At 42.1% G+C, this 23713-nt stretch overlaps 2 protein-coding genes across 3 annotated transcripts; one reads left to right on the forward strand and one right to left on the reverse strand.

Moving 5' to 3' along the window:
* Positions 1 to 201: 201 nt before the first annotated feature.
* Positions 202 to 15337, reverse strand: usf2l (upstream transcription factor 2, c-fos interacting-like). 2 transcript variants are annotated; one of them, XM_031853302.1, is made up of 11 exons: positions 15164 to 15337; positions 14645 to 14685; positions 14252 to 14358; positions 12347 to 12466; positions 11488 to 11641; positions 9920 to 10007; positions 7882 to 7920; positions 5536 to 5594; positions 5087 to 5181; positions 4865 to 4993; positions 202 to 3904 (listed from the first exon to the last, which is right to left on the reverse strand). In XM_031853302.1, exons 1-11 carry the CDS (start codon positions 15196 to 15198, stop codon positions 3815 to 3817), a joined length of 957 nt encoding a protein of 318 aa, XP_031709162.1. In that variant the 5' UTR covers positions 15199 to 15337; the 3' UTR covers positions 202 to 3814. The 2 variants fall into 2 exon arrangements, with proteins under 2 accessions (XP_031709162.1, XP_031709163.1); XM_031853303.1 differs by lacking the exon at positions 7882 to 7920.
* A 2330-nt stretch (positions 15338 to 17667) lies between these two features.
* Positions 17668 to 23678, forward strand: etfb (electron transfer flavoprotein subunit beta). The gene is made up of 7 exons (XM_031853526.1): positions 17668 to 17805; positions 19239 to 19397; positions 20295 to 20453; positions 21067 to 21129; positions 21734 to 21892; positions 22071 to 22286; positions 23060 to 23678. The coding sequence occupies exons 1-6, from the start codon at positions 17752 to 17754 to the stop codon at positions 22239 to 22241; spliced, it is 765 nt and encodes a 254-aa protein (XP_031709386.1). The 5' UTR covers positions 17668 to 17751; the 3' UTR covers positions 22242 to 22286; positions 23060 to 23678.
* The last annotated feature ends 35 nt before the right edge of the window (positions 23679 to 23713 follow it).

The following is a 23713-nucleotide window of genomic DNA, read 5'->3' on the forward strand; positions in this document are numbered from 1 at the left end:
CAGCAATAACAATTAACTCAAAGCGGAGGCACTTTCCTCTTCCAATTAATACATGAATTAATTGTAAGTGAATTATCCTCACTGAGAGGTAAAAGCGACACTCCCTGGCACGTTGCATTTGTCGGAGAAGAAATCTGCTGTGTGTCGTTTCCGGAGCTCTTCTCCAAACCGACTTCATTTCAGCCCCGCGCGGTCCTTCTTCAGTGAGCTTTTACAGGATTGGGGTGAAAGAGGCCGACAGACAGACCGAGCAGTATGTCCCAATCAGAGAAGTACGTGTTATCAGAGATCAGCCACTTCAAACAGAGACAGGAACACACAGACGCCTGCCTGGCTAGCTGAGTGTGTTTGAATGGCAGCTGATGAGCCTGGAGACTCCAGAGGGGGGGTTAGCAAGACAAAACCGAGGCAAATGCAACACACACTTCGGCCGCCTAATGAATCCTGATAGATAATGAGTCTGAGTTATAAATAGTCTTACAGGTTTGGGCACGTGCGGCACCCCAGTCTGCACTTAAAAGATTATCCAAATCACGGCTGCTCCCTCTTTAAGAGCGGCAGAATGATGCTCCAACGCCCCGACCGGCAAAGTCAAAGTCAATCTCACTGATGCGCCTTTGATCCACCATTGATCTCTCTCGCCCCAAGGTGCCCTCTGTGAGTTCTAACTAACTGGTTTGAATTTTACCAGTGTGCTGATCAATCGATTGGGGTGAACTGAAGAGCGAGTGCACCCTTTCTCCAAGGAAGCATACTCCTCCAAATGTGTTATTTTTTAAGAGAGGACATCGATCTGGAGCTGCTTAGTGAATCAAGCTGATTGGCTGAGCAGCTTTTAGAGGATACCTGCATACAATGCGTAGTGATATTAGAGCTTCGCACGATGGTGATTTGTGGTGATTTTCAGTCGCTCTGACATCTCAATGCATCATATTTCTGAAGATGAAACCCCCATCTGTTACATTTGATCCCTCAGAGTAAATGTATGAATCTAAATTTGGTGGAGTACAAGTGTGGCAGGTAATCTCAAGTAGCCCACATCAATAGGACATTTCTTGGCTCATCTAAAATGCTCTATTTTCTCAATCAGTTTCTAACAATGAGGGATGGAGTCCGACATGAACACACATGTTGTTTTTTATGCCAGTTAGAACAGTTTTGGTTGCTTTGACGGACTTGTGAGTTTGCGTTTTGGTGTGTGTGTGTTCATCTCCATTGGGAAATGATGATTCCTCGCACTTCTGTACACCAATCAGGATTTGGCATTATTTGAATCAAACTCTAATGACAGTTGGTGGGTTGTTTGCTGCCAGCACTGCTAATCAAATCTGGTCAATAAACACCCACACAGTTGTGCTGAAGCAGTTTAGCTACATTTTTCATTATTACTTAACAATAAATAGGGGTATTTTCCCCCTATACTCAAACTTTGATTGTTGCAAATGTAGTCACGACTATTTAAGGTTTTAGAGAAATGCCCAAGATGTTAAACCACGTTTTCATGGGCTTCAATATTCTATGTACCGAATTCAGTCAAGATCAAATGAGATGAGAAAATTCCAGATGGCATATTTGCTTAGATGTAAACAGGTGAGGACTACTGAAGAGTTCATCTGAAACTACAGTTTGAGTTGTGAGACAGACTGTTCAGTGAACCCCGCGTTTCATTTCACTCAAATCCATCAGTTATAATCTGTTCTCCTGCAAACAGACGGACAAACACCACTGAAAACCAACGTCATTTAAATGTTGACCTTTGTATATGTTCAAGACCTGGGGAAGGAAAATGAGCCACAACCAAAGTCCATGAAGGTTATTAGCTAGTGAGAGTTTTATTCTTCACCATTTTACTTAGAAAAGGTGTCTTAAAATCTAACCTGAGAAAAGTGAGGCTGCTACAGAAAGGGTTCTTTTTTTCTTCGTTCTTTTGCCATTCCTCAAAAAGAAACGTGAGAAAAATAAAATCAAAATCAGCCACGAGTGACCTTTTCATTTGTGAACATCCGCCTTCCAAAGCATTATTCATGTCTTCACATTCACATTCTCTGCATTGCTCTCAATGAGGTGTTGGAACAAAAAATCTACCGCATAACATCTGTCATTCAACTTTGGCGAGGAGCCTCGTTTGATAGATCAGACACTCGCACTATCCATATCAGGTTTGAATCTAGCAGTAGTAGCTGAACAGCACTCCCAAAGCCCGAGCTGTTAACTTGCAGAGTCTTGAGATATTAAAATGTGATCGTCGGCCTGATTTGTGCTCTGCTGGATCCTCGGCTGTTGACACAGGGAGAAGAGAAGCAACCGTGCTCTAATAAGTAGCTCCCAAGCTCGATGTCTCTTCTTCTGCTTCCGCTCACATCGCCCAAAGCGGAACAAAAACACATCATGTATATTCATTCACAAAAGAAATCATCAACAGTGTTAATCTTGGGGTTTTTGTACAACCAGTTTACTTATTGTTCGCCTGAGTGGGTGGAGAAATATGTGAGCTCATTTCCAGGTTTCACCACTTTCAAAGTATTCCTTCATTTCACAGAGACAGAGTTGTGCTCAACTAAGAAGCGCAACGCAGTATATTCTATAGTGAGCAGAGTGCCGCTCTCCAGGGTGCCTCCTCTCTCCGCCCCCCCCCCACCCCACGTGTGCATTGAGCTGCATTTGAAGTGTTGCAATTCCAAAATAGAGCAAACAGCTTGAAATGAAACATGTGAGGATTATTCTTACGCGTATCGAGACTCCGGTAAAATCACACACGAACAGAAGATGAAAAGGAAAAACCCCACAGTATCTAGAGATAGTTTGATAAAAGTTGGAATTTGCACCACACCCCCCCTCTCCAGTTTGTTAATCCACACTTGTACATTTCAATTTGTAATTAAAATAGCATTTCAACGGTCGGATCTTTTAAAAATGATTTTTTTTCTGGTTAAGCAAATGCCCAACAATTCAAGTCTACCACTTTCTTTTGTTTTTTTCCAAGCTTGCACACACACTTCATGGTAATTACTATGACAAAGGGCCACCATGAACTTAATGAGTTATTGATTGTTTACTCCCAGAGATAATCTGCTCTAACATTGTGTAAGATCAGTATTAAAACACAAGAAGTCTTATTTAAATAGACGAGGCCAGCGCGGCTCCTTGTTTGTCTTTGGGTCGAGGTGAGCCGCATTATTTCTGTCTGTAGTATCACAATGTTTTTCATACTTTGATGTTTTCTCACTTAAAAAAATTCAATCTGCTACTCTGGGGTGCACGAGCTGCTATGTAACCGGTCTCCATCAAGGCTTCTGCCAGCAAGCGGACTAATAAATTAAAGCAGCTAAATAAACAAACATTAAAACAGAACTGAAAAACAAAAAGAATAAAAAGCATTAACTAAATCAAAATCCCTAATTGGGGAGGGGGGGGGGAATACACTGACGCGGGGAACAAAAATGAAACGACAAACATCATAGTCCATGAGTGAGGCTGCATAAATACAAAACCAGGGAGGAGCAGAGGTTCTCTTTCAGAGCTGGTGGAGCACTGATGGCGGTGAGTGGGCATCTTCTCTACTGAGTCATAACAGGTGGTTATCTCAATAGGACGGGAACAGTCAAGTACAGCCGCAATTGGCTGTGAAGGGTTTCTCAACCTGCAAACCCAGGGAAGGCTGCATTCAAAGAGAGGGATTCTTCTCAAGTCCTTTTCTTTTTTTTAATTTTTTTTATTTCCCTCCATCATCATCTTCTTCTTCTTTCCCAGCGTGTCGGTTGTATGTCTGAGTGGTGGCGCCCCTCCCTGTTCTCTTTTGTGTGTCTCTGCTTCACTACTGCGGCGGCGTCTCTCCAACCATCTCGATGCCGTGCTGCTGGAGTTGCGCTCGCAGCAAAGCGTTCTCATTCTTCAGCTCCTCAATCTGAAGAACAATGAAGGAGAAGAAAAAAAATCTCATTATCACCGTCTTCATCTCCGTGACAGCTAAATATAGCTCCAAGTTTACAGACCAAACTTTTTTTTCCTGTTTGAAGACAGAGAGGGCTGGCTGTGTGTAATGCGCACGCACACGCACACACACACACACACACACACACACACACACACACACACACACACACACACACACACACACAGGAGCTATTCAATCCCTGGGATTATGGAGTAGTGTGTGTGCAGGCCTTTTCAAAGACACCCCTGTCCACAACCAACTGGATTATCAAATCTTGAGGTATGTCATCTCTGCTACATTTCCCTTGGGTGACTCCCGGATTCTCTGCGTCCCCCCACTGGGGCACTGAGGAGAGCGCTTTGAGCATCAGAATACGAGTCTATTGCAAAGAGCCTCGCAGGCCCGGGACTCGACGGGGAGACGTGGCAGCCTCGGAGCTGCAAGATTTCACAATACTTTTGAGCGCATTAGCATGCAGTTAGTTCTCACATAACCCCTGTGTATATTATTCCCACAGTCTCTCAAAGCGCTGATTTCAGGTAACATTATATAAGTGCAAACTCTTCTGATCCCTTTTTGTCAGGCTGTGATGATCAGCTACACAGGCTGAAGTCTCAGGGGGGGTTTGTCTTGAAGAAATGAAGATGTATACGGGAAGCTAGGTGGATTTCATGCCTCTGCGGCTCGAGTGAGAGGATGTTGCAATGCACTCCGAAGCAAACTCATCTGTTCAATGCAGGGGCAATCTTCACAGGCACACATGCAGCCCGCTGTGGCCGCCTTATTACTTATGACTCTTATTTATCCGCAACACCCGACCACCTCAAAAGGAAGATTTTCACATTATCATTCATAGACCTTCTTTACCCATTATTGAATTCCTGGAAACTTCACGTGGTGCCAATATTTGTATTTAACTGATACTCCTACCTGCTGCCTGCACAACTCATTGTCCACTTGTATCCTGTCCACTTCCTTCACACTCTCCTGCAGTCGCTGGTTGCTTTGCCTCAAGTCGCGAATGTAGTCACAGGCTTTCGACAGGATGCCCCCTTTGCTCTATGGAGGACAGAGACGAAGGGTGACCACATTAAAAACAGAAACGGCAGAGAAAGGTCGGCAGCGGTGCAGAAGAGAAGGGAGACTGCCTACTGCTCCGGTCTTGGTGCTGTCAATATTGCAGTCCGGGATGATCTTGGAAAGCGTGACAATCCAGTTGTTGATCTTGTCTCTTCTCCGCCTTTCAACTGATGGAATGTTAAATAGAAAACAGATTAAAATATGAAATATACAAAAATACAACCAGCAATTCTCCCATTTATTTTTGTTGGATTGAGAGAGCAGAGGTAGTTTGGGTTTTAATTTCTTACATTTGGTCATTTCAGCTGACGCCCTATAGGTATGAGATACTGCCTGACTTTGACAGCTTAACAGCACCCTCTAGTGGCCAGTCCACAAACATACGTTATCTATTCCTAATAGAATATTTAGACAGGGCTTGGTGATTTTCTTTCAACAAAAAAAAATGCTCCATTTAGGCGCCGCACTGCATTGTGTTACACTGATGAAATCAAAAGCCACAATCACAGCCAATTACCCACCTTCATTGTGCTGCGCTCTTCTCCTTTCATCTCTCGGTGTTCGCGGTCCGTCCATTTTCCTGCAGACAGAGAGGAAATAAAACACTTTTCACACGCTACGGTATCTCCCATCTCTGGCTGCCCTACAATCAGGCACAAGTCCAATCCAATCCCCCAAATTCGCCTAATCCTGTGCCTATTGAAAACTATTCTTCACTCTTATCTTAAATTCAAGCCTATTGTAATCACAGCTCCTGCCACTACCAGTGTGCTATTTAAAAAAAAGGAGCCTCTGAAGTCGTGCAGTGGAAATACTGAGAGATGCACAGCCTCATATGAGGCCACATATGCAGCCCCGATGTCCTGAAGCTGGGCTACTTTGACTGCAATAGTGAGACCCATCCAACCATCCTATTCTTAATGCTGCCCTCTTTCCAGGTGTGGCCTGAAGGGAGCTCTCTGCTTTATTATGCTGTAAAATTACACTGAACCCCCCCTCCCCCCCCACAGATGCCGTCTATTGGAGTCTAGGCTTATGGCTAATGACACAAACGTCTCTTGTCCGTGTCCTCCCTCAGGTATTCTGTTAATTAAGTCCCTGAGACGTGACAGGGAGACTTATCCATCCACCCACCACAGCAGGAACAGGCCAATAACACACTCGCATGTAATCATATGTCAATTAATACTTCACTCAATCTATTTATAATGAATCAACAAGCATGCACAAAAGAACAGAAAATGATGTCTCTGTTGGGAAACTATTGTTAACTATTGTTTATTGGCTGCATTTCTGCTTCCTCTGAAGTTCTAATGTCCCGTACGGTCACACTTGTTCCTCGTCTGTCCCTCTACGACACTTCTTTATTCTACAGCAGCGAGTTTGTGACCCATCAACACAACTCGACTGCCGATATCTCTGTTTGAGATAGTCAGCCAAGCCAAACTGCAGTCTCTCTTGTATCTCAACGCATCTTAATGGGATTTCAGCTGTATAATGGATTCAGTCCAACAGTACTCTTAGGCAGAGTGTTAAAAAAAAAAAAAATCAAACAAAATGTGGATGACTGTGTATGAATAACTAAATGTACGGGCCTAGAGGAACGTCTTTCCCTCCCCCCCCACTCTTTCACCAGTCATAGAGGCACACCTCATCCGAGTGCTCCTGAGAATTATTGTTGCCGGAGAAATCCAGAAAAATGAGCAGTGCACAATATCCCGCTGCCGGAGTGCTTTATCCACATCATTTAAAGCAAGGATGCGGACGAGGACTACATTTGTGTCGTCTTGAATTGATCCTCGAAAGGGAAATGAAATGGTTACTCCTTCTGCCCTCCCATCTCCCCAGGCTGCAGTGTTAAATGTACATTGAGATACAAGTGACTGCAGCTTGGGCTTGACATTCTCTCCATGCGTGTATGTGATTAAAAGTGAGCCTTAGTGACCAAACAATTATATAGAAGAGATATGATGAAACTGACAAAACACATCATTTGTCCCCGTGCTGCTGGAACTGTTACTACTACTGTAACTTATTGATCGAGTGCTGAAGGAACGCGTCTTCAGACCCAGAAATGAGCATTTGGAGACTTCTGGTTCCTTTTGTCTCAAAGTCGATTGTTTTATGGTTAGATGGCTGAAATAAAGTCTTTGGTCAACACCAGCTTCAATATAAAATATGTCTGTAGATACCCCTCTTGTGCATTATGAAGCTTTTACGTGTCTAAAGGCTAAATGAGACAATACGTTGTGTGTACTCAAGCTCATGTGACCGTGGTGTAGATCGATTATAGTCTACCGTTAGCTCGTCACTTATAACGTTTGCATTCACACTCAAAAATCCTAAAAGTGCTGTGGATTGTTGAGGATTATCTTGTTGAACAAAACATGTTGGCATCATAGAGTGTATTTTCTGCAATAATCCAAAAAAAGGAATGGGGAAATACCCTTTGGCATTTTGCCGAGGGAACCGGTGTGAAGCTCACTTCCGGATTTGGGTCCTGAAAGACGTCGTCCCTGCAGCACTCTATTCAAAACTAGGCTGAATAACTCAAACAACTACAACAGGGGACACTTTGAAAATGATACTAAAATAAAACAAGCCATTTGTTTCCAGATGGAGAACAATGACCTGATTTTAAGTCCTAGTGGAGAAACAAGTTCGCCACGAGCACGACTAACAACAGTGGATCGGGGTCAGCACTGAAGAAACATCTGGGTCTCACACATGAAGAGCAGCGAGAACCACCGGGGACTTATGGGAGGGCAGAGGTCTGTGTGCTGCTTCTCTCTTCTAACTTGATTGGTTCATTTGCAGTAAAAAGAAAAGAAAGAGAAGAGTAAGAGAAATGTGGAAGCTGTCCTCACCAGTTTAAACCTTCATGCTGCAGCAGCTCGTTTTCATCTCTGCGAACAGCAGATAGGGTGGGAAATGTTCATTTTACTCACATGTCAACGATAATGTCACTGTTCATTAGTTTACACCTAAATATAACTCTGAGGCGTGTGTCACAAGTCATACATTATTCATGAATGAGGAAATAAATGGAAACAAACATATTGCAGATAGGCATTTGCGAGAGATGAAAAAACATTTTCACTTTGTATTTCAACACATGGCGATGCAGACGCGCACCGCGCGAAGCTCGTTCGTTACTCTCGACTGGAGAGAGCGGTCGGTTGTGCGCTGTGAATATCAAGCGACATCAAAGGCGACAGAGAGCGGCTGCCAACTTTAAGGCGGATCTTCCAACTCCCCGTAATGCGGCCCACAACAGAAGGAGCCAGAATCTTTTGAGAAATCTTAAGTCCCTTGAAAATCACAGAAGCAGTCGACGTCTTCGCTGTCGAACCATACACTGTTCTATCCCCCAATAATAAATGAAAGGAGGAGGGGCGATTGTGGCTAAGTGGATAGCAGGGCCGTCTTTCGGTGGTTCGAACCCCGGCTCCGGCTCCGCTAGTCGCATGTCGATGTGTCCTTGAGCAAGACACTTAACCCCAAAATTGCTCCCGTAGCTGTGCCTACGGTGTAGAAATGTGATAGACTCTGAATTGTAAGTCGCTTTGGATAAAAGCGTCTGCTAAATGACTGTAATGTAATGTAAAGGCAGAGACAGTTAAAAGTGTCTGTCTTCTGTTCAATAAAACGATCAGAAAGAGGAGCAAAACAGGAGCTTATCTGCTTAATTGAACAACCAGAGTGAATGCGTTAGATCACTGGTCGGTGATCTGGCTCAATAACTATAAAGCAGGTCCACGTGTTAACGGTTAAGTAGAAGGAGGTGGAGGAATATTCACTTAGGTCAGTGCTAACTCTATTTGACTGAGGGTCATGTGTTCATTTTGGGTGACCATATGAGCTTTGGCTTTTACCAAATCAGGAAAAAAAACACACATAGTTCCAGGACCTTAAAGAAACGTGCATTCCTCAGCACTGTGACTCTTGTCAAGGGAACCCTGAATCTGAAATGAAGCTTGTTGGAATTAGTATCCATGGTCGACCAGAACAGGGCTGGTATCATGCAAATGAAACGACCGCTCACTTTGTCTTTGCTCACGGGAGCCTGCTGATTATCTTAATAACAGCAATCACCAGCATGTGGCTAACAGTTGGAGAGAGTCAGAGTCTTTTGATGCATGATTATAATGATGCATGTTGTGAATTGTAGAGATAAACATCAGAAGAAGATATTGGGAAAAGGGAGAAAAGCAATAAACTACAGTATCATTTCATGTCGCATGAACTGAGCCTCGCGGTAGTTTAAATAGGCGTGGAAATTGATTTATAGTATGTACATAATAATTGAGCAAACTGATTGACAGCTCGGCGGTCCATATGAACAGGATTTAGTGCTCATTCTCTCTGCTAAAGACCAAATCCTTCCACTTCCCCAGCCTTCTCCTGCATTAGCATTTAGATTCCTGGGAATTTAGCGTGCGTGTTCACTCAATATATACGTTGACGTTGATTTAAGGGTTGTATATCTGAGGCTTTGCTAGACGGGCTTCCCTGCACTGAAAGAAGTCTCTGTCAAGCTCGTGGGGATTTGTGCTGAAGCGTCACAAACTCAAATGTGTGCCGTTCTTGCAGTAAATGGTTAAAACCAGAACAAAAATGTCACATCGGAAATCATATCCAATGTAATGGCTGTGAATGGCTCTGAACGCGAGACATTAAAAAGCAATTTGTCCCATTTTTTGTGTTCCCCTTCGAGCAATTCAGAACTTGTCAGCTACAACCACCAAATGGCCTATTTCAAGTGGCATTTCCATTGAAGGTAACAACAGTGTTTTACAAGAACTGACCAGCGGTTAGTTTGTTTTCAGACATAGCTGCGTCTCACACTGCAATATCAATGCTGTCTCCTTCTCCCAGACAGCGACAGACAGAGTCGATACTCACGCAGGGTAAGGCTGTGTGCGAGGAGCGATGGTTCGTTGTGCGCCCGTCTGAATGACATCAGGGGGGGTCATCATCACATAAAACTGACCTGTGGAAGGCAGAGCAGTCATCTGTTAGCAAATGCGGAGAGAAACAAAAGGGCAATGCAGCTTAAAAGGCCGACTGCTGTTGCTACAATGAATCATCTCACGACAAATAAAGAGTGTGAGGGTCGATTTAACGATGCAATTCGCCCCCGGAGTGGCTTGATAAGCTCAAACGTTACTGGAAAAACGTTATCTGTGCTTCTTTACGTTTTGGAGTAATTCATTATCACGCTGCTCTCTGTGTCGGGTCTGAGCTCCTCCAGCTACGCTGGTTAATGAAAGTGCAATAAAAGCCAAAACTTTATCAACACACCTGTTCAACAAACGTAAAGATGTAGAAAAGTGATATTCCAATCTGCACCAGGACACTTTGATGCCGTAAAAAGGTCAAGCACTTCCCACCCCTGAACCCAGTCTTGCCAGGATGTGGTTCATTGACAGAGCTCCATGAACTACCCTCCACTACCACTCACCTCATAGGAGATGGCACTACCTAACCCACTACAGTGCAGGCTCGCAGAAAAGAGAGACAGCTGCCCACTTCCTCCTACAAGGCCCTGGCTCCAGTCATTACCCACAGCAAGGGAACCTCATGGTCTTCTTCCCTTTCTGTGGCATCATCAGGCAGAGCTGGTTTTGTGGTTTTATGCTGCAGGCACTAATGAGTGCATCATAAAAGTTATAATTGAGGGGTGTCATCTGCTAAATGGCCTTAAATAAGTACAACGTATGATGAACCAGACGATTAAATCAAGAAAATAATCTGCAAATTAATCGATAATGAAAATAATTGTAAGTTACAGCCCTTGACTTGTAGGAATAACTCAAATACGACATCAAATCAGACTGGATTACACCTGGGTCTCTAGAAGCAGGTACAGGTCTTGTTTGGGTCTCGGTTTTTATGCTGGTGCAGAGGACTAGTCTGGGCCAACAGTGCGGTAGAACGCACAGACACCAGCAGAAACACGGGGTTATTAATTACACGGCCCTCTCAAACACTGTTTAGGCGACGGTGTGTCAGAACAAGCAGATGCTGGTTGTGTATAACATGCTGCTCTCCAGGTCGACTAAGCCCTGACCACCCTCATTGACGGTCCACCAGCCTCTGCTGGATCACCACCATGAAACCGCAAGGACGCTTAAAACAGCCAGACGACATACGGCAGTAAAGAGGAAGAGAAGCAGAGTGGGTGGACATGTGACACGGGGCACACAGTAAACATGATCAGCGTAACTAACTTCATCTGGGCCTCTGATAATATCGTATTGTTACAGTATTCAGCAAAAGGAAACATCATTTATAATCTAAAGTACTTTGTGGGGTCCTACATTTTGTGGGGATATTGGTTCTTCCAGAACTTCTTGTTCTCTCATTTTGGAACTCAGTGCACTGCTGTTTGCTTTGGGGCTAATTTAGCCGTTATTTTCAGTGACACTGTGGTGAGCTTCAACCCAAATTAAGTGTGAAAACAGACTCACCCCCCGCCTGTGTGAGTGTGGGGTCCGCGGCGGCCTGCACAGACACCGTCCCGTCGCTCACCGCGGTTGCGGGGAAGTAAGCGAAGCGCGTCTCCCCTCCCACCGTCTCTCCCGCTGGGCTTCCTCCATTACTGAAAGGGTTTTGGATCACAGCCTGTGACAGATAAGATGGAGACAGAGGGGGAGGCTTCAGCAAGTAGCAATGGAGCGGTCACAGCAGGTAAAACGCACACCTCAGTCTCTGTCAGACTCAATATTGGCATCCCCGTCTAGACCCCCCACCCCCCGAGACACAGTGCAGTTTGACAGCTGGGAAGAAAAAAAAAAAAAAAAAAAAAGACGGAGCAGGGATCTTGTTAGCGGAGATAACAGCAAGGTCAGTGAAGCCATCGTAGTATTGCAAATGAAAACAAATTTGATCTGCTCTTGCAAGGATACTTGTATGTTTTTAACCAAAAACATGTTCTGAACATTGCCATGGTGCCTTGCAACATCATTTTTAATCTCCAAGAGTAGCCCTGTGCCGGGCCCACGTCATGCTCACACACATGCCTCACTATTTATACTGCTTTGTACAATGGTACGTCTCATTCATGTGTTTTTAATGGTGTTTGGACAACACTGAGTTTTATGGCGTGTCTACAGAGACGATACTTGCTGGCAGGATAAATTCATTGTTGGTTTTAATGTTTAATCAGGAAGACTGTTGAACTGATAAAAGCTGAGATTTTGTCAGCCTTATCCTTAAAGGCTGTCGCATTACTTGAAGACTAAAAGCCTGCAGTGAGTCTTTAAAAGCGGTCCGTATCCCCGGGTGGGTTCTCTTTGATCAATAACAAGAGTAGGGAGACTTTGGTACCTGAGCCACAGCCTGAGGAGCCCCAGCGAAGGCGGCTGTAGAGACGACACTCACTGCTCCTCCCCCATCATCTCGCCCTTCAAGCTGCTGGTCAGTCACCTGAACAACACGGTACGTCACCTGCAAGGTGGAGAGAGGAACAATAGACAATGCGAGGAGAACAAACCAGAGGAACCGGTTGATTATTCATGTGGTTAACTACAGTCCCTATGACAGGCGTACTGTGTCCAAATCAAAACCTTATCTGACTTGTAGATTTGTTTAGCATGTATATTGCTTCAGTTCAGTATTTAAAACTATAGTGCTTATTCCAGTAGTGCATTGATCTCACTTCAGGCACAATCTGAAGCATGGGCATATTGTATATCTCTCGATTTGCTTATGCTTCAGAATGTGGCTGATTCAATTTTCACAGAAATTAGCTTGTTTGTTCCACAAATCCGTATTTGTAACCCTCCATCATGTGACTCTCCTCCTGACTGACATGTGACAGCGTTTCCATGCCAATCCCACACCAGGCTGCAATCACATGATCGCTCACGCCAGCCTGATTTACGCCAAATGAGCTACATGGATGCCTGACTTAATTCCCTCCAGTCATCATCATCTTGTTCCCAATAATCATCATGTTCCCAATAATCATCCCAATAAGGATAAACCAACTAGGAAATCCTGCATTTACTTTTTCCAATAAATGTTTTTTGCACCACCGTCCCATTGTCAATCACTGTCCACCCCTGGAGTGAATACCCCATTAGTGGACGACAAGGAGACGCTCTTGGTCACCAGCCAATCATGAGACTAGAAAAGGAAACCCCACACACTCATACCTTCAGGCAATTTAGAGCCTGCTATCCTCCTGACTTGTGTTTGGAATAGAGGACGGAGCCACAACATCCGGAAGAAAACACATAACATAACATCCTTATGTGAGACGAACCCATGTTTATCTCCCTGTGAGGTGGCAGCGCTCGCATCAACGCTCAGCATGACAGACCATGAATTACAAAGCGTGCATGCAGTACATGTGGAGTAAAGTTGTGTTTACAGACAGTCATCGATTCATGCAACCAAATCCATTCAACCCCAATCATCAATACGTAATGTGAAGCGCTGTCAGTTGCTAAGTATGTCTCTGCTGATGTTTATTCCTCCTCACATCTAAAGTGATTCTGAAATCTGTTTTCTGTTGTGAGTGCTGAACCCTAAACTCTCAACTTGAGGTACCTTACTTGAATATTGATGCGGGCGATGAATTGATTTTATACATTTTTTTTATTCATCTTTTATTTTTCACTTCAACTTGGACAATTACCTGCCATTAAAACTGCAGTTTGGAGGCAGATATTGTACTTTTTACTCCACTACATATATTTGACAGTTTTAGTTAGTAGTCACTTTGCAGATTTAGGTTATTAATACAAAATATAAATCAACAAAAAAATATGTACAATTTAAGCTACCCAGTAGTATAAAAAGTAGTAAACATTAGCTCCATCTCTACCTGCTGCAACATCAGTGATGCTTACACATTAATGCAACACTAATTATGGAACAGCAGTATAATACATTTCATTTCATTGTTTATTTTAGCAGGGACAGCGCACAATTAAAACTAATTGCACCAGAGTTAGCTAAAAGCTGATTTGCATCTGTTGTCCCTGGACTTGTAGACACAGAAAAAACCCACATAAAACAACAATATAGCATATACAATTCTGCATAATGAGTATATTTTGATTATTTGTAATTTTACTTGGGTAAAGTTTTGCATACAGTACGTTTACAGAGTATTTTTTTCACTCTGGCATTGCTACTAAATGCACTGGGGCACTTGATGTCTTTTCTGACACTGGCAATAAGAAACAACAAGCAGTCCCACAACTCCATCCATTAGTCACTCACCTGACCACCCTCAGTTCGGAACTGGTATTGTATGTTGTGGTCACCAAATGCTGCAGCCTGCTGAACACTGGCTATGGTGACAGCTGTCTGCTCTTCTCCCGTTCCGTCTGAGGACAGAAAGGAGGACAGAAAAAGTCAGATGTGAGGACAGAAGAGATGGAAAACTAATAAAGAAGGCTAACAAGCCCCGAGTTGCCGAATATAATACGTACAGCTGCATGATCAACAGAATAGGCAATGCATGCTATACTTTATGACACACACCTTATGTAGCAGATAGAGCAGTTTATCATCCGTTATCTTCTTTGGGCTATTGTACAAAATATATATACACATCACTGCTGTGCAGGTTTCCAGATGTTGTAACTGACAGCTTGGTGGATAAATTCTTACCTTCAGATGTCTGGACAACCTCTTCTTCTTGCTTTTCTTGGCTGCAAACCAAGATAACAATCAAGTTTAACGCGACCAGTAACGTATCTGTGATTATTTTGGATAAAGATAAATATGATTACTGATCCTCAACGTTGCTTTAGCTGATAACAAATGTGTGAAAGGCGCCAGTCGAAATTGTAAAACACAACACAGCTAAAGTTGCTGTACTCGGCTTATAACACAGTTGTTTGTGTTAAAATACCTAGGTTAAGCTAATTTAGCTATTGTGTTATTAGCTAATCATGATCATGTTTTCCACAACTGTACATGGGTATTATGGGACACAACTAGTCAGCTATCCAGCTAGCAAAGTCTCCCACTTCTCTTTCTAATTCAACTGCTGTCTTTAGATTGAATTCGTTTTGACAACAGTTCTTTAGGTTAGGCCTTAGCTAGCGTCCTAAACTAGCTATCCGAAATAGCATGTTGTAGCTAGCTTGTCCCAGTTAGCCATTTTTTTATCCGACTCTCGGTTACCTTGCGCTGTCCAGACTCTGTTCAAGCATATCCATCAGGGTTAGAGTAAAAAGTGATATTCGGTGTCACAGACGGAGATGGAAGTGCTGATCACGGGAACAAACACTCGGGTCATGTGAGAGAGAGACAGCCCAGGACACGTGAGGTATGGCTCGGTGTCGGAGTCAAAATGGAGGCCGCCGCCGCCGCTGCTGCTGCTGCTGCTGCTGCTGCCGTTGGGTGACCCGCGCTGACTCCAGAAGATTTTCCCTCCCACACGGTTAACACGTTCAAAACAACGGTTTATAACCTATAATAATATACTGAAACAGTACCAGGGGAATCACTATCTGTTGGTAAACATGAGAGAAAGTGGGAAAGACTAAAACAGTCGAATAAAATTGAAAAAAGTATAACTTAATCAGCAATTAGTGTCCTGAGAGTAATGTTAACACAAATGTCACAAAAGTATCTTCAAAGGATACAAATATATGGAAGCCCATTTGTGTCAACAAACAAAAAAAATGATAAAAAGTCATAATTATGAGATACTTAAACACACCAGAAGCAGCTCTTTGGCAGTTACCCTATACATTTGACATAGAAATGGATTGTGAGTACATTGAAGACTACTTTAAATGTGGCTTTACAACAGATGAAATACTTCAATTGCTTGCTGTTTCACATGGGATTGAACTCAGCAAACGCACCCTTGAAAGGATTTCAAGCAAGAAGTAGCTCTGGTGTAGAAAGAATACAACTGAGGTGGCAACCTTCATTGAACAGCAACTGGAAACATCTGGTCAGAGTCATGGTTACAGGTAGATGCAGCAAAAGTGTTGGTGCATTTTTTTTATTGCTTCGGAAATAGGCTGCCATACATACTACTCTGACCCCGAATTCAAAATTCATATGAAACGTTTATAGGCTATGACACATACACATTATTATTGATCCATAGAGAATGAAGGCTGTGCTTGCAATTTTCTTACATTCAGCTCATTTTAATATTTGTTTAGTTACTTTGATTCTCATTTCAGTTTAATTGTACCAGTCTTTATGGACACAATTTGGTAATCTCTGCCAAAAGAATGAGAAAAATAATAAGGAACCTTATTTAATAATGAATTATTATCTCAAAATAATGAGTAAATATTTTTGAAATAATACAATCTAATAGATAATGACTTATTTATCTAGAAATGACTTGTAAGCTCAAAATAAATTATTAGTGGCCTGGTAGGCCTGAGTTAAAATATTGAGAATGTTTCTCATTATTTTTAGATAATAAGTTAATATTTTGAGAAGGTTTCTCATTATTTTGAAATACTAGGCCTAAGTTATTATTTTGAGAATTTTTCTCATTACAATTCAGGATCTTTTTTTTTGCATTACAATGGCAGAAACCCTAAATTTTTCTATCACTTTGAAGTTACTTGGTTTTTCTAAGGGATTTTGACTTTACTTTACCAAGGTTAACAACAAACATTCACTTCACCCACACCAGTTTATTAGTACACCTAGTTAAAACTAATACAGTCCAATACAAACTGTCAGTTCCCCGTGTGAAACCAGATGTCAAAGTTGATTTATTTCTCATGCAACTTTTGTATTTCAGTACTTATTTTAACACAAACAACGATCTTTTCTTAAATCTAACCAAGTGGTGGCGGCGCTTGGTCATGGACGTCTTTATAATATTTGGTCCGACCTATATGTGTCAGTGAGGGTCATTACATTGCTGTAATTTGACATTAATGTTGCTCCCTTTCCCTAATTTGAAATTATATTATAGTGGAAGAAGTGGAATGACTTTCCTAGAAACCATACAAAGGCAAGATAGCATATACATTAGGCAAAGTCAAATTGTATGTTATTAATGAGGTAATTCATATTTAATAACTATGTGGGCAATTAATAATTTGCCACATAGCCCAGTAATAAAATGTATACTATGACATTTTTTTTCTTCTCAACTTTGCTATTAGAAAACACTTGTCGGAAAATCCTAAAATCAGAAATTTGGTATTAGAAGACACTTTTCTAAAAATCCTAAAATCAGAAATTTGTTATCAAGTCACGCTTATGTATAACTTTCAATGTATCATGTTAACTCACTCTATCGTTTGCCGTGAACTTTGTCACACATAAAGCAGAACGTTTCTTCCTCGGCTCTTGTTTACGACACAGATATGAGGAGCACCACATTATTCACAGGTGATTTTGTCGTTATTCATATAGTTTGAGCTATTTAAACTATCAGAATATTGACAGTGTGCATTAAATGGATTTAACACATTTTCCCGAAACTCTTAAATAAGTATTAGTTGTCATAAACTCACTAAAACCAGGACACCGACTGACTTTTTTAAAATTCTTTTTATTGAATTTATCAACCGCTTCATAGCGCTTCTTGGCCAATCAGTATAGAGAGCGTTCACTGTGGTCTGCTCTCATTGGCTGGACCGGGAGGCGGTCTCCTCAGCTTCCTCAGCTGGAGTCACCCTAAAATAAGTCCGACCTCTCCTCCTTGGGTGAAGGTTCACTGTGGTGACACTTCTGTCTGGTTAGCTGTCTACTGTACCGCGTAGTTAAACGTTTCAGCCACAATGTCTGGCCGTGTCCTCGTTGGAGTTAAGCGTGTCATTGACTACGCAGTTAAGGTAATTATCCTTTCACTGTTCCAACGGGCGTATTCACCTTCTCAAGTACATTTGTCCTGTACTCACTCACTTGACTTTCTAGGTTCTGCTAGCTAACGTTAGCCTGCTGGCTGTGAATCAAGAGCTAAGGAGCACAACTACCTGTTCACGTATTTGATAGATAAACCAGCTAAACTGATATGGTCACCTAACAGGATGCAGTATGGTGAATAATTTAGATTATTGTTAGCAATGCTGCAATGTGAGACTTGCTAGTTTCCATAACAGTTGATGTTTTCAAGTTATGTAACTTAGCTAATATCTGTCTGTCTGATTATATGGAGGACATGTACATTTTTCAGCTTTTCCTCCATCTTAAATGAGTCTGTACGACAACAGTGCACGGTGCAGTCAAACAATTAATGTGATTTCAATATTCTTTAGCGAGGTTACAGTCTCCTATGTACACCCACAATCAATATTTGCAGCTGTTTCATGTAACAGCAAGAACAGTCCTGCTCCAGCTGCTCTCAGCAGGACACACACTTTCTTCTGCATCAGGCAGATGATCATAATATGAGTCAGCAAAAGTACCTTTTGTTTAGATTTTGTGTGTTTTGGGAGAGTCTAAATTTGCCCTTGTCATGTATGCTGTAAGGCCTATGTCAGATCGAGTCCTCTAAAACATATAATTATTTATGATGTTATTCATATTCATCATCATGTTTATATACGTGATACAGGTACGGTATATGGCCAAAAAAGTATGGCCACCCCTGCCCACATAGCCCTGTGTTCCTACCTCTGTGGCTGTTTCTTCGGGGGGTTTTGGCTCGATCCTTCACTTTTGTTTCAGGGAGATCTTAAAGCTCCAGCATGCAATGCCAATAGACGAACAATATACAAACCGTATGCATTCCAACTTTGTGGCATCAGTTTGGGGAAAACCATCTTCTCCTGTTCCAACATGACAGCGCCTTCCTGCTCAAAAGCCAGTTCCTAAAATACATTTTGTTTTATCGCTTTGGTTTGGAAGAACTTATTCGGCCCGGCTCAGAGCCCTGGCCTCAAACACATCAGATGCCTTTGGCATGAATTGTTATGTGAGCTGAGCTAAACCTTATCGCTAGACCTCACTAATGCTCTTGCTCTTCTACAGCACATCAATACAACAGGTTTTAGAATTAAATATCCAGACCCTTTTTTTCCAGATTACATGTTGAATATGCTCAGGAGTTCTTCATTATCATTTTCCAATAGTGAAGCAATGCAAAACAATAACAACAAGAGATGAGAGTATATCCAAAAGGATAGATGGATGGATGGATAGATCTCTCTGTCTCTCTGTCTCTGTGTGTGTGTTTGGTAGTTGGCCTTAGAATCCAGGCTACCTGGATTGTTTGTCATCTGCCGCCCCCGTAGTGACTCTGTCCTCTGGTCTTCCTCCTCCTCAGATTCGTGTGAAGCCAGACAACAGCGGCGTGGTGACGGATGGCGTTAAGCACTCGATGAACCCCTTCTGTGAGATCGCTGTGGAGGAGGCGGTCAAGCTGAAGGAGAAGAAGTTTATTAAGGAGGTTGTGGCTGTCAGCTGCGGCCCACAGCAAGCGCAGGTGGGTGAGGTTGGGCCAGACTGTACCTAAAATGGCCTTTTAGCAGAATCATGCTGTAATAAAGTGCTGATTGTCTGCTTATCATTGTTATTTATGAATTGCCTTCTTTTTTTACATGTCCTACTTTGCGTGATGCTGCCTTACTCCTCTACTCTCTGTTTATTCTGTTCAGCTTTTCATGTTTTGCTATCTTTTGTTCTTATTTTATGTTGTGCATTTTATTTGTAGTTTTTAATGACCACCTCAAACATCAGGCCTAGGGAGAACAGTTGAAAATGCGCCGTTTGGGTAACACTGGCATGTTCACAGTGATGTTGATCAATGTGTATTGTTTGTGAGAATAAATTAATACATAGAACATAGAAATTATATATATCTCTACTTGAAAATCTATTCCAGTGCAATTGGATAGAAAGCATTTTGCTTATTAAATTTGTCATTTTCCTGTGTTGCAGATGACTTAAAAATAAGTTCATAATAATTGTCATTTGTTTGTACGTATCACCAAACCAGAGTGCAGGCTTAGTCTATATTTACATACATTACAATTTGTTTTATTTAAATAAATTGTTGGAATGTACACTGTAATGTATATAAATGGAGAATAGTTGCAACACCCTGTGGCATTTAAATAGATTTTCAGGTCCAGAATGTTGAATTATTCAGACTGTAATTAATCAGGGCAAACTTCAGAAGCAAGCCAACATGAGAGAAGTTTTACCAGCCATGTATTAAAAATGTAGTTATTATATTTATTAATATGGAGATAAATGTCATATACATTTGAGTCCCTACCATATTGTGGTAATACAATTTAAGTTGGGGAGCAGCAGCTCCCTGTTCTTCTTCTTGAGTCTCAAAAGAAGTTCCTTTGATGAGTATTCCTCCCTCCCTTAGGAGACCATCCGTACCGCCCTTGCCATGGGAGCGGATCGTGGCATTCACGTGGAAGTGACCGGGAAAGACTACGAAACGATGGGACCCCTGCAAGTCTCCAAGATCATGGCTGCTTTGGCCAAGAAGGAGGATGCTCAACTCATCATCCTCGGCAAACAGGTTGAAATCGGGATTCATTTCACTTTTAAATCAGATCGCACTTCCTGCTGTCTGAAATGAATGTCACTTTTGGGTTCTCCTCAACAACAACAAATTCTTAGTCAACAGACACAATTTTTGTCAACTAATTGATTACTTGATTTAATCGACAGATCTGTAAAACACAAAACATCCCTCACAAGCACCACTTTGTTTACCAGAGATGTTCTGAAAAGTGTCTTGGAAATAAATCAGTCGACTTAGCTTAAAACGACAAATAGTTGACTAATCGAAATATGTATTACTTTTCATATGCACATACGTTCACTACATTCATGTTTACATTCAGCTTATTTATTTTCAATACTTCTTGCCATAAATTCACATTACTTTATTTTATATTTTATTCATGTTTATATATTGTCCCTATATTTAAACTTGCACTATTTATGTCTTCGATTCTCATTTTGTTGAGATTTAAAAAAACATGTAATGAGCATTGTTGCATTGTTGGAGGAAGCCTGATATCCAATGTTTACATTGCCAACAGTTGCTTTACTGTAATTGTTGAGCATATGATCATAAAGAACCTTAAACTTCAACTTGTAACCAATGACTTGTGTTGCTTCCGTAGGCCATCGATGATGACTGCAATCAGACCGGCCAGATGACCGCAGCCTTACTGGACTGGCCTCAGGTGAGACTATTTATTCTTAAAAGGAGTTTGCCGACCTGTCTCAAATTATGTTATGATCTGAAAATGGCCCAACTCCTACGTGATTACTGTAAATTGGATTACCCGGTTTCTATTTTTCCACTTTGTCTTAACAAGTGTCAGATATGTGACGTTGACATAACAGTGCTGATATCAGGCTGAGCCTCTGTGCTGGTTTATCAAGGTCAGCTGAGACTAGTTTGAGTCAGTCAGAGCTCAGTGATCAGCAGAGCAGGTCAAACACAGCTCAGACAGTTGAGGTGAAGTTCCACTAGCTGACCAGTAGGTGGAGCACTTTTGTTGACACATAATCTCACTGTCTAGAGACAGTGTGGGGCACTGACTATAATGTAACTCCCGACACGTTAACCAGCTAACTTCAAAGTTCCAATGTTTTGAAATGTGTTGTTTACATCTGTAACCATTAAATTAAAGTGTAGTTACTGTCGAACCAATCGGAAGCAGCACATTCATTGTGTCATGAACTCAAGTAACCTCACATCATTTTTGGCTGCCATTGCAAAGTTAGCCATGTTTTGTTTGTGGATTACATTTTATGACTTTGTACCATATGTTAATATCGCAGGGTACCTTCGCATCAGAGGTGTCATTGGAAGGAGACAAGGTGAAAGTGGTGAGAGAAATTGATGGTGGCCTGGAAACTATTAGGATCAACACACCAGCAGTGCTCACCGCAGACCTTCGACTCAACACCCCGAGATATGCCACCCTGCCTAATATCATGGTAGGTAGCAGGGGAAAATGAAATGCTGTATTCAGAAAGCCCAGTTATGTAAATCTATACAAAATGTTTATTCCATACAGCAATCTCTTTTAATACATGTTGGATTGACGGAGCGTGTTTTAAAACAAGTAGAACAGAGTCTGTACTTTAGCCTTCTCTTGTGTTTTCTTACTTTCAGAAAGCCAAGAAGAAGAAGATCGCTAAAGTGAATCCTGCAGACTTGGGGCTGGACATGACATCCCGGTTGGAGGTGGTGAGAGTGGATGAGCCCCCACAGAGGCTGGCAGGAGTGAAGGTGGAGACGGTTGAGGACCTGGTGGGCAAACTGAGGGAGCAAGGGACGCTATAGAGGCTTCAGGAGTATGAGCAGGGGAGCACAGGACTTGGCAGAAGGGTGAGTGTTTACATCTTAATTATCCTATTCTGGTCTATCAAATTATTTTCCCTAATCGGCATTTTTTTAAACGTATAAAGGTATTGCTTCTTTCCTAAATTCAATGTTGAAATTGAAAGTCTGGGCCAGGATTGCCTGCGCGCGTCTGTCACCGCTGACTTCACAAGAAAACAGGTGGCTGAGTCGAAATAGCAGCTAACAGTCGGAACAATGTCAACAGTGCTGACGGAGCTAACCGTGTTAACGAAGGTTAGGTCACACTCAACCGGAGCGACCGGGCTTCCGCGACGATATAAGCGGTAACTGCCATACGATCACCGCTCTCCTGTGAATGCCCAGCCCGGTTAGTGCGCAGTGCAGCGCGACGGCCATTAGCCAGCCAATAGTTGTTTGCTGCTATATTATTGCTCAGAATGTCGGATATATTGCTCCTTCAAAGTATATGTTTTTGGGTGGGCAAAGGGCCAAGTTTTACTTTATATTGGTTTTCTAGGAAAGTGGGCAGTAAAGTACATCATTGCTGAACAACTGGTAAGAAAAACATTGTATACCGAAGAAATGCATTATTGATGAATCTTTTTCAATTTTCATCTTGCGTATACGTGCAGCGAGGTTACCACTTGTGAGGACTCATCTGTTTGTTATATTAATGTTACATCCTTTAGATTCACCATCTCTGAGTATCTCGTGGTGACGGAAACAAAGCTAATTAAAGAATGTAATTGCAACTCTTGTCTTGGATTACATATCTACATTCTCTTCTCTCCTTGCAGGACTCTCTAATGAATAACTGGACTGTGTTGCGCAAGCGCACCCGGAGGACTAGCTTATGTTTCGGTCTAATCCCTCTGTTTTTGAGACTGCGACTCCTGAGGATATGCAGGGAGGTACTGAGAAACACTGTCCTGTAGCAGACGAGCCCAAAAGGATCAGCTTGTCTTTTATGTGCATTTTAACTTGCATTCATCTGTATCATAGGCTATTAATCTGACTTCAGACAAGCAGTCTTTATGCAACAATTGAAACCCAGACTTCTATCACTATCATTCATGCTGCTGTTTGTTTTACACTGTACAATACCAGGACGATGCATTTCACCAACCGTTACAAGACTCTGCTGTTTAATCTTGTGCATCTGTAGTCTCACATGTTAAGCAGTGCAGTTTTTGTAAATGATGTATGTAGATAAAGACCCGAACATGTTGAGATGATAAGTGTCATGTCCGCTGGTGATTGTATAGTTTGTGTAATTGTAACCGGGTTTCAGACGGGGTCTCTCAGTATGAGCGAGGGAAGATGATCAAACTTTTACCGTAAGCGCCTCAATTCTCTGTTGATTGTACAGAACATTACCATGACAATAAAGCAGCCAGTCTTTTTCATATCTCAAAACGCCTCAGAATGTTCCTTTGGTTTGAACTTGACAT

This window comes from Anarrhichthys ocellatus, unplaced genomic scaffold (assembly GCF_004355925.1).
Source record: "Anarrhichthys ocellatus isolate YVR2014 unplaced genomic scaffold, GSC_Weel_1.0 scaffold13, whole genome shotgun sequence".
NCBI classification, from domain to species: domain Eukaryota; kingdom Metazoa; phylum Chordata; class Actinopteri; order Perciformes; family Anarhichadidae; genus Anarrhichthys; species Anarrhichthys ocellatus.

Bases quoted from the DNA above. Each gene is read 5' to 3' on its own strand.
- usf2l (XM_031853302.1), bottom strand. From the start codon at position 15,198: ATGGATATGCTTGAACAGAGTCTGGACAGCGCAAG. The intron at 10,008-11,487 runs GTGAGTCTGTTT...TGCCTTCCACAG, and splicing joins CACACTCACACAGGCGGGGG to GTCAGTTTTATGTGATGATG. The intron at 3,905-4,864 runs GTAGGAGTATCA...ATTGTTCTTCAG, and splicing joins ATGAGTTGTGCAGGCAGCAG to ATTGAGGAGCTGAAGAATGA.
- etfb (XM_031853526.1), top strand. From the start codon at position 17,752: ATGTCTGGCCGTGTCCTCGTTGGAGTTAAGCGTGTCATTGACTACGCA. The intron at 20,454-21,066 runs GTTGAAATCGGG...TTGCTTCCGTAG, and splicing joins TCATCATCCTCGGCAAACAG to GCCATCGATGATGACTGCAA. The intron at 21,130-21,733 runs GTGAGACTATTT...TTAATATCGCAG, and splicing joins CCTTACTGGACTGGCCTCAG to GGTACCTTCGCATCAGAGGT.